At 36.1% G+C, this 11661-nt stretch overlaps 1 protein-coding gene across 1 annotated transcript in view; it reads right to left on the reverse strand.

Annotated features, from left to right (window-relative positions):
- UTRN (utrophin) overlaps positions 1-11661 on the reverse strand; it is a 346073-nt gene that overhangs the window by 39367 nt on the left and 295045 nt on the right. The window contains exons 62-63 of the mRNA XM_010000014.1: positions 8104-8305; positions 2417-2502 (exon numbers count right to left, since the gene is read on the reverse strand). Of these exons, the coding sequence (XP_009998316.1) occupies positions 2417-2502; positions 8104-8305 (288 nt within the window). The remainder of the gene's footprint in view (positions 1-2416; positions 2503-8103; positions 8306-11661) is intronic.

Consider the following 11661-nt stretch of genomic DNA (forward strand, 5'->3'; position numbering starts at 1 on the left):
TGTCTCTTATGAAATCCATACACCCTGAGACATAATTTGTCCCCTGATTGCATGGCCAGGCATAAAACCTGCTGTGAATAATCACACATGCACATTAACATTTTTACTATTAAAAATACTTGCTGATATTATTGAAATTTATGTTTCAATAACATTTTCCCACAGTTTTCAGAAGTCTCGTAATAATGCATGAACAACTAGTGGCAAATAGGAGCAGTGTTTTGTCTACTGTATTCTGAGTGTTTTAGAGCTAAGCTCCTATTTTATTTTATTTTTTTGTCATGTGCACCTTTTTTTTCTTTTCTATTTTTTAAGGTTACTTCCATGTCCATTAACTAAGCAGTGCATCAAGGTGCAGGCCCAGGCACTGGAACAGAGTCATTCAAAGTGTTAAGCTGCTAGAAGTGTATCTGTCATGCTTTTGGATCAAGGTCAACTAACTCCTGCTCACTGAAGAGACAGGAATGATGTGAGAGTAAGGCAGGGTCAACAGATAGCTCATATGTGCTCCTCCTGCCACCCCTGTTTTGGGGAGTGAGGAGAGCATAACATGGATACAGCCAGACCAGGTCATTGGCCTCACTGACAATAAGAGGCTGTTGACTGTTTGCTCTACAAGCATAGACATAACCAGCTCACAGCAACTCAATTACATTTGTATGTCCATTTTTATTCACAGAAGCATCCAGGTGTGTCTTTGAAGTTAAGCACCTCTTTAAACATTTTCAAGACTAGGCATTGTTTAATTGAAGCTTAAATCTTTTCTCTAAAGTAACTCAGACTTTTTAAATTAAGGATCATTCTCATGTCAATCTTGAAGTCAAGCATCTTAATAAGAAGCTTAATTAAAAAAAAAATAATCACAGAAATTCATCTGGCAAAACATTTTTTAAAAAGTGTCAAGTGAGGAGATTCTACCTATGATGGAAATGAACATGCAGTTAACAAAATTTTTATTTTTTCTGTAAATAAATGTGATTAAAGGTCGCTATTAAAACAAAATTAAAACAAACAAATATTTTTAAAAAGGCTTTACATTAAAGAAAGAAAGAAAAAAAAAAGAACAAAAGCTTGATTTCTCCAAAAAGGTGAGAAAAAAAAGTAAGGTCAAATGCATTGCCCTTTTTATTTTACTAGCACACACAAAGTAACAATATAAAAATTAATTTGGTCTACTAATTTCTTCCTTCTGCTTAAATGTCTGCATTTGGTAACTGTAAGTATACTAATTAATTACTCATAGCAATTTAATGTGCATTTGTTCCCAGGTCTTGTTTTTTTTTTAAACCATCTTTTGGTAGGGTTACCATTCTCATTATCCATAGTATAAGTAACTGCTATACTTCATGAAAGCTTTTTCTGTCACACGGAATGGCAAATTACCTCCTCAATTGTGATTACTGAATAAAGGTATGTCTGCCAAGCTCATCTAGTTATGGACTAACTTACAGATATTCCAAATGACATAAGGAAACTAAAAAACCCGAAGTCGTAGTATGGGCTCAAGTTCAGATGTCGAAATATGCCCCAATGCATGACATATCTGTACTTTTGGTCAATGTTAATAACCAAGTTTACCTTCAAATGCCTCTCAGGAAAGTAGAAATTTTTGCGGAGCTCCTCCGGTACACAGCAAATAAAGTCTCTATACATATTTTACATGTGTTTCTGAAATGTGTCAAGAAACTACTGCAAAGAATAGTAATTTAAATATTATGTTCATAATATATAACTGTACATCAACCTAGGATGCTCTTATATAGTGCTTAATCTGTTGTTCTGTATTTTTCAGGAGATTTTGCCACAAAATTACTCAATTCTCTTACACTCCTGCAATTATTTTTGTGAAAACTGCTTATTGTTTCTTAAGCTTAAGAGATTACTTAAATCAACAAAATTTCAACTTTCATTGTACAATTCTAGCAGGAAGCACTGATGCTGAAAAACTGTTTCAGAGTTCAGATTAACTTTCTCATATACCACAAAAAAACAATTGCTGGGTTTTTTATGCATTTCCTTGCTTTATCAGACATATCAATCAATTCCAATCAAAACCTACTTGCTTGAATTTTCCCTAAACAAACCGTATATAGACACAAAAAGAGAACAAATCAGTCAAACAGAACACGTCTCTAGCTTCCATATGGCTACATTCTCCTCTAGTATTGGGGAGCACAATACTGTGCATTATGAGGATGCATAATTGACATCAATACTTTCCAATCAGGACGCAAATCTTACTTTCTGCATTGTCACAAATGGTAACAAAACCAACAATTCTATTTTACTTACAAGAACACTGTCTTGCTACAGGCCTGAGAAATGTTTCACTACAAATTCTGCTACAATGTATATTATTATTATACACGACTTAAATATATGATGTAAGCATTTTATAAAAGACATGCTTCCTTACATCTGTACTTTTCTTCCAGAAGGCCCTTAGATAGAGACATCAAGCCAATTTTCAGGGACTGCACTCGAATTTTTCCAGTTCGGCCACTGAAATTATAAAGATAAGACCACATAACACAGTTTAATTTTATATCATACCAACTCAAGTGTATTAAAAATGCAAAGGCATTGGTGAGCCCTACTTCAAATACACTTCAAATCTCAAAACAAATTAACACTACAGATCACATTAATAACGCTTCTTGTACAAAAGCTCAGTTTGCCTTCTAAGTGGTTTACATGTCAAAACAGTTCATACTACTCCAAAAGGGCAGACATTTAGCTATGTAAATCTCTCAATGTGATTTAATAATATGATATACACTGAAAAAAATACAGGAACACACAGCAGGAAAGCTTATTACCCAGTGTCAAACACAAAGACTGCAAAGTAGAACCAAGTTTTCATAGCACAGTATTTTGTCAATTTTTTCAATTCATTTTTTCCTTTGATGTTTAAAATGCTCTGACATACATGTGTAACAGGACACAAACAGCCAACCACATGCAGCAATTAAATGATGTGGAGCTATTGTTCTTTCTAAGCAATGTGACTTCAGGCTCATCTTGTCAAAAATGAGAAAAAAAAAATAAAATATAATGGCCAAACCTAAAAAACCTTACTCAACTTGAGAACAGGTAAGTGGCTACCAAAGTAATTGATTCTAAACCTGCAATAGAAGCACTGTTCAAAAAGATAAAACCAACAGCAATAAACAAGGGTACCTGGAAAAGGACAATTTTAAAGTTCAAAAGATAAGTGCAGAAACATCCTTAAAAGATCTGATGATATTTTATTTCAAAGATCAAAAAACACCACACAATTTCTCTTTAGATGAGACATTGCACACAACTAAATAAAACAGTAGCTAAATTGTATTATATACAACCCCTGCATTTAAGGTTAGCTGGGTCCTTCACCAGTAACACAACGCTAAAATTAATATGATCACAAAAGTTACTTTGGTCTGTTCTGTCATTCAGAAGTGATATATCCTTTAATTACTTCTGCAGTAGTTATTAGGTATCTTTTTCTGTCCTATCCTTTCAACATAGGGCCTGCTGTCTGATTCACTTCATAAATGTTGTGCTGAATAAAAAATTATTAATTTACTTCTGTGCTCTCACTAAATTAGCTAAGTGCCTCACAAATATTAATACATTTGTCTTCACCACCATCACCTAATCTAAGGAAACTAGATACTCTATTCCACAAGATAGAACAGAAGTACAGAGAAATTATTGCCAAATTAATCAAAAACACCCATTACTTGTACTGCCTAGTTTGAAAATCAGGACCCAATTTTCCAGTATGTTATAAAAGTGTCACCTATTTTATACATTCATGCTTAGCTTCAAATTACCTCTTTCAATCACAGACTCTACATCATTCTGGCATACCTTAGCGTGTAAATGGCTCAGTTTGCAACCTTAATGAAATTCTTTCATCATTCTTTCCTGTGTAGGGTTGTCTGTGTTTTAACTTTGTATTAAATGGGAAAAAAAAAAAAAAAGCAGAACACTCATTTGGCTTTGATTTAACTCAGGATTGACTAAAGAATCTGTTTATGAAGTTCAGAAAAAAACTATGCAGCTAAAAGGTAGAATATTAAGATCCAAAACTCCTTTGATACACAAACACAGTCTCCACCATAGTAAAAAAAGAGGTCTCTTTGATACACAGTCTCCACCATAGTAAAAAAAGAGGTCTGTGACATCTGTAAATTATAAATGCACTAATCAAGATATAATTGACATTAGATTGTTGAATATAAGCATACAAAACTATGGTTACCAGCAACGGTAGACAAGTATTCTGTAGTATCATGATGGCAGAGCCAGACATACTAAACATCTTACCTAAATCTGTGAACAATGTAAGGCCAAAGAGGCAACCAGTGATGGGCACGGCTGCACACTGGAGCTAGCCAGACAAGTTACCAGAGAGAGGACTTGATTAAGAACATAAGATTGCAAACAGAAATATGCAATAGGGATAGCTGCAAAATCAATGGAAAACACTTTAAGCAATATTGTTCAGAGGAAACTTATGTGACCCTGAGAGTGCAGGGCAACAGCATGAAAACATCAGGCACTAGCAAGTAAAACTAAGGACTACCAAGGATGGCAGCTACTAGTTATCTACGTCACCCAAAAACAGAAGGCAGCCTGATAGATGTCTAAAGGTCCCCACAGATACCTTCCCTTGATATCAGTGGAGACCAAGTAGCTCTTTTTCCTGCCTTACAGAGAACCAAGTCCTTCCTGGAGTGCTTCTGAAAACTACCATCAGCTGCCATCAAAACCAGAGAATAAAGTTAAGGCTGACTGAGCAGGTTTCTCTACCCTTATTATTCCTCAGAAGTCCAGATTTTACTGAACTTATCCCAGACCTTACCAGGATGTTACTGTTAGAATTTGCCAGGTGTGTAAGTGCAACAGTAAATAACGAAGTTGTAATTCTTCAGGGGAAGCCTGGGACATAGAGAATGATTATGAATGACAGATTGGATCATATGGAAAAGGTTAGTATATGTGCAATCCCACAGATACCCTTCCTAGACTAACGAACCAAAGAAATTAAAATTATAAGAATGCATTATCAAAAGTATCCTAACATCACAAAAATAAGAACATTTCAAAGTGGAAATAAAAGAAGTCAGATAAACATTGCAAAATTTTAAAGCAGTGCATGTAAAAGTTTCTTTATGGGCATTGGGTAATTTTGATTGAAATAATGAGTCATCCCCCACAGTTAGTACACATATTCTATATTATGTATGACAGATTTTGAATTATCTAAAAGAATTCATTTCAAGGGGTGATGAATTATTTCATTAGTCCATTTCATAGAAATTACTTTTGGAGATTTTAGAAAAATTGACAATATATATTCCAGAACAATAACCACCAGCTATTGCTCTTGGATGATTTAAACACAGGCCTGGCTAAATGATTTCATAGAGCAAACAATTTACTTCACAAATCTCATTGCAATATGCAATGTTTGTTTATTTATTATTTCATTTAAAAACCCAAACAAATAAAACAAAACAAAAACACCAAAACCAACAACAAAAAACCCCAAACGAAACTCTGGACTAACCAAAATAAGGAACTTTAACTTTGGAAAATGCTTACAGGGCAGATGTTGCTGCCTGGAACAACCTTTTAGTCCTTGAAGAAGTGAAAGTCACCAAATAAATTTAATGTTCCTCTCTGCTACTCAGCTTGAAGAATGAATCATTCCTGATGTGTCAGAAAATACCAGAACACAATAGACTTGCCTACTATTTCTAAAAATAAGCCACTTCTTTTTAAGGGCCAAAGAAAATCTGTAGGTAAGTCTGAAGAACTACCCAGTTTGTCATCAATCTGTGAATCATCAATTACATCTCTGGTTAATGGCATGCAAGTAAAAGACTCTTTTAATAGGCAGTTTAAGATTTGAAACACTATATAACACCAGTGCAATAAACAATGAAAATGCCAAGATACAAATTAATTCTTCCTAAAGGACAATTAACAACACACACACACACACACAAAAGGCAGCTCAAAATTAGTGACTGTTCTGCCTTTTCTGTTTTGTTTTGTTGGTTGTTTTTGTTGTGTTTTTTTTTTAAATCAAGAGGAACCATTAATAAAATAAAGGTTTGTTGCTTACTATTTGCATTTTAAATATGAACAGATGAAACAACTGACTTCTAACTGCAGTTAGGAAACAAAGATAAGCTGAAGAAAATAGAATGCATTTGTAAGCAATCTGAAAAAAAACCAGCGAGTAACTACAAGAAACTCTGTGACATTATTATTCTTCTAAATAACCAATAACATTTAAGTCAAGCAACCCATTTGATCTACTGTTCTATTTGCATGAGAAGCGTTCATTCAGCCACAATACAAAGCTGTGCAAAATAAAATTAATTGCAGAAAGAAGTCCTAGTTGTTATTGGGCTCTCCAATGTTCCAGCAGTAATGAGGAGTCCAACTAACAGAAATGTCACAATGCTAAACAGCAATATTTGAATGTCAAGGCATAATAGGTAAATAAATTATAAATGGTCTTTCTTCACTCCTTCCCTCTTTCCTAGAACAATATTTAAAATAAAAAATAAAATATCCAGAAAGCAAAGTCCTGGCATGCAATCTGCTAGAGGGCAAAAACCCAAAAAGCTATGAACTGTTAGAATTCGGTACTGACTTGAGTGCATGCAGCTAAGATACTGCATATGTCAAGAGGTAACACCTCTCTTTTGCAAAGCCACATATAAGAATTTCTGCCATTACTCAATAAATACTTCTGTTCTTCTATCTTCAAGTTGAGAGAAAGGAAAGAAATTGGCTAACTAATCTCATGCAGTTTAGAATCTGTGATTTTTAATTCCGTGTATAACTCTGAACAAAACCACATATTCGATTAGTCACACTAAAGTGATCACCCCATGTATTGCACTGCTGTGTCTTTAGTCAGCTCCAGAAGAAACCCAAAAAACCTTTGTTCATGCAATGTAAGGAGGTACATTACAGAGAACGGAGGAGTTTATGGAAACCAAGTCTATTCCCAGTTTTTACTACAGAAGGAGATGAGAATAGTAAACATCACTAAGAAAAATGATCAAACAACTCAAGACTCCAAACCACACTAAATAAAAGCATACTGATTTTAGGTCATGCAGACTGATATAGTGTGGGGCAGGACAGAGGTCAGAGCTCAACATTCAGCAGAAGTAAGAAGTGTCTGGGGGCTCAGAAAAGATTGTCCAAAACCATACAAGGGGCTGTTGAGGTGGACCTTTTCATGTCCTCTGAGACTCAATGCTTTCTCTGGAAATAGCAGACATGCATTTAAATAAGCCTACGAGTTCTTACTGTAAGCATCCTCAAACATTTTTGAGCAAATTCCCAATCCACTGGGAAATACGGCTTTGCTGCCAGTGCAGGTGGATCATATTGCACCAGCACTCAAAAATGATATGAGGCAGAAGCTACATATACTGGAAGTGAACTGGGACCAGGACACTGCTGTGCCTTCAGATTCTGAGAAGCTTTAGTGCTGAGATCAAAACAACCACCATCTGACAGAGGATTCAGGACAGGGAACTCAGCCAGGATTATGGCATGCCAGTAATTAAGTGTAAAGTAAATAAGTATAAGTAAAAACAACTATCCCCACCTGTGGCAGAGATAGGATCTGGTACAAATAGCAACCCATTTGGGCAATTTGGAACATTTACAGTAGAAACACAGCTAAAGCAGCATATTCAGTTCTCTACTCACATACACATTTCTTTAAACCACTTCAATGTTTTTTTGGTAAACAATGTAATGTAAGTTCAGTATATCTGAGCAGGACAGAATAAGAAGCGTCATTTTAAGCAACTGCACTTTCATTACAAAGGCAAAATTATTAAAAGGTAGACTTTTTACTAAAAAAAATCTTCAGGCTTTATAATTTTTTCTATTATCACAAAGATTTCCTTATGAAAGTAACTTAAAAAAATAAACAACAGTCCTGTAAGTCTAGCATTTTTTATATATTAGATGGGCAAATCTTATCAGTTGTGTCTCAATGGTTTATACTTTGTTACTATACATTGTATTCCTAAGGTACAGACTGTGAATAATTATTTATTTATTTTAACTTACCTGTCATATACATTGAGTAGCCAGTTAAGACACATGTCTACACAAAGAGGAACATTCACCAGATCTCTGTGTTTCTCTTCAAGTCCACTGTAGATGCTAGTGAGACAGCTGATCACATCCTGGACACCAATCAGCTGGTCATTTTGACTCAACTTGTGCTGTTTGAAAATTTCACTTGTTGTGTTCAGATCCAGCAGGTCCACTACTCGGTGATTAAAATAAAACACAAAGGAAACAAATTAAAAATCAAAACAAACAAACAAAACCAACAAACAAAAAACAACCAAACAACCAAAAAACCCCAAAACAAAACAAGGGCATTAATGTAGATGCTCAAGCATAGCATTCACAATACTTGTTCACATGAATATTGTAGCAAACACTGCAGACAAGTCAAGAAGTAGCTTTCATTTAGTAACATTATAACAAAAAGCTGTTCTCTGTTTGAAGCCTGCAGCATTTTGGTACTATGTATTTAAAAAAAAAAGAATCAACAAGAACACCATTGCAGCACTGCACTGCTCAGAACAACATTTTAAAAGCCACTGAAGTAGTCTATGTAATTAGAGGAAACTTACAGTGCAAAAGAAGGAAAAATAATGTAAGTTAAATGGTGGTGTAATTTGCAGTGGCTGTTTTTGACAGAAGTGAGGACTTAAGCAAAACAGTTACACAGTATCAGCATGCTTACTACACGTATACAGCATGAAGTTGAAGTACATTCTGAGCTCATAAAGAGATGGTTCTGGAGAGCCAATAATGCATTTACACTATAAATGTCATCTCTCCAAGGAAATGAAACATGACAATCTCAGATGTGTTGTAAATAACTCTGCACCGATAATGCTCAATAAGGACCCCAGAAGGAGAGTCTCTGCAAATCAGGTAAGTCCAGCTTGGGTTGGAAAGTAAGTAAAGCAGAAAAAAAGAAGCAAGACAACACTAACTACTATGAGCACTTATTTGAAGAAATCAATGACCACCTACCAAAAGATAAGGTTATGGGACAGAAGGTTACAGTCCCAATCCCGTTTCCTCAATTTACCCTTCCTATCACTATAAAATGAGAAACAGTACCTCACAATCCTCACTGACATCAGCACATTCTGTTCAAACTTGAAAGCATCAGACTTGCACAGACTTTCCCTTCCCTTCCTTTTCCTCTCCTTTTATTTATTTATTTATTTTTTTTAATTTACCAAACAGGCACACTGCTAATTGCAGCAAAACACCTTGCCACTAGGTTTGACCTGAGGTACCCAAAGTACTCAGGAGTTCACTGCAGTGCAATTTTCTACAACAGCTGGAACATAGGTAATACACCAGAAAAAACTCACAGGCATATTTAAAACCAAAAGAAAACCCACAACACAATGCAAAACAGGCTATTTTTTGAGGTAAGAGAGGAGGGGGATGAAGCTAAGTGCACAACTCTAACATGTTATCCAGCCACATAAATACTGCACACAGGAGAGATGACCACTTTTCTTGCTTCTCCTTCACGATGAACAGGAAAAATACCCCAACAAACTCTTAACATTATTGCAAATAATTTGGAGGTAGGATTTCTTTCAACATGTTTTTTTTTACTTACAACCTACCCTTTTTAAAGCCAAGGAATACTTGGAATGCTTTGGAATGTCACAAAATTTTAGTCCACTTGGCCTGGCTTAGCATAACCGCCCTTGCCCTGAAAAGGGCAATTCAAGAGAGAATGCAGCAAGCCTGCTCACTTCACGTCTTGATTTGCTGGTATTAAGATCTTGCATTCAACATCTCTGCCACAGAATTCTAGAGGGAACTGGGAGAGGCACTTTCAGTATTTTCATACAAAGAGGAAACTCTACTACTGTACCAATGCAAATTAAGCAAGGCTTACACTTTTGGATGACACCATTCATGGAGAACAACCAGAGGAATCTACTTCCATCCCTGCATCTCTTCAGCAGTTCCCTGGCTGTATGAACCTTGGGCACAGTCAGTTACTCTGTCATAGCAAGGTTTAATCTATCCACCAACAGAGCTCCTGGATTGGGCTGATCTAAAGAGGGATTATTTTCTCATTACATTTCCATTTCTGCAAGTTTTAAAATAAACTGTCTTTATGAAGATGAGGTAAAGCTAACCTGAAACTTGCATGCTGTAGCTGGCATGAAGCCTACTGTACATGACTACTAGTGCATTTTTGCAGTACCTTTCTGCACCTGCTCAAACATGCTGAATGACCAATCCGGTCGTTAAGCAACAAATGGACACAAGGGTACTTTCTACAGTGAGGAGAGTTTCCCAGAGAAAAACTATAAACAGAAACCACGTCAATCAGCACAGTTCAAGCAGAAGTGACTGACTGACTCAGGAGCAAGCAATGACATGCAGCTGCTAATGGCAAAATTGTATCTGCTGTAACCCCACAGCAAACAGGCTGAAATTGTTCTGGAGCTTTTTGTCACAGTTTGACTCAGGACTGGCAATTGAATCAGTGACAATAACGGTCTTGATGTCACTTTTGTATTAGAAAGACCTTGTGAATAATCACAGTTCCTGCAAAAGACTGGATAGCTCTTCCTTTTAGTCCAGTGTGCCTTAATGTACATTCCTTAGCCTTGTGTGGTTGATTTTCCTATTAGCATTCTTAAATTTTAAATCACACACAGAAGCTCAGTGACAGAAATTCAGAATATACATGGTTGTTTTTTTCCCCCTTTTTCCCTTCCAGTACTACAATTCAGTATCTGGGGCAATGTAATTTCTTGAAAAGGAGCTAAATTATGCTGCACAAGAATAAAATATTATAGTCAGAGCCTAGTGCTGCATAGCTGCCCAGTACAATTGCAACATAGGATACTCTCTCTGGCCTCATTCTTCTTCTGCTACAGCAGGAAAGTGCTCTTTAGTATGTCTGCCTCATTTAATCTGAGATGGAGAAGCTAATAAAGAATTTGTTCTTTCCAAAGTGCAACCTTGCTCAGATTCTTGCAAAATAAATACATGTAAGTAACACGCACACTTAGTCTCTGCAGGAATCTACTTTCCAAAAACCAGAACAAGATGAAACATGACTCTACTTGTTTGCTTCTAAAGATGAATAAGGGGAGTGGGAGAGAATAACTTCCCCAGAAACATGTTTTTTTGACACTTACTGAGTTGGAAGAGAGACTTGGCATCAGAAAGTTTTCCAAAGTAGCAGTTCTCAATCGCACACTCTTGAACCTGCTTGTATAGCACTAATACTGTGTTACCAGTCCTCACTACAAAGTCAGAACCTATCAGGTGCAAGTGAGACTGTGCGTCCAGCTTCAGTTCTGCCCTTGGAGTTCTCTGCAGATATACATACATTGTGGCTGTGACAGCAATTTGTCACATTTTACAGTTCTCATTTTCTAGCGACTTGTTTTGACAGTTTCTTTGCCTTAGGCATAAGCCTTTCTGAGGCATTCTGCATCCAACCACCTTTAACAATCATTCAGAGTTAATATTACAGGAAATGCAATGGAAGACTAAAGAAGACTAAATACTAAACTCTGATCAGAGACTGAAAGGCAGGGGCTCAGAAGATGA

The sequence above is a fragment of the Chaetura pelagica genome, unplaced genomic scaffold (genome assembly GCF_000747805.2).
Source record: "Chaetura pelagica isolate M959 unplaced genomic scaffold, ChaPel_1.0 scaffold135, whole genome shotgun sequence".
Lineage (NCBI taxonomy): Eukaryota > Metazoa > Chordata > Aves > Apodiformes > Apodidae > Chaetura > Chaetura pelagica.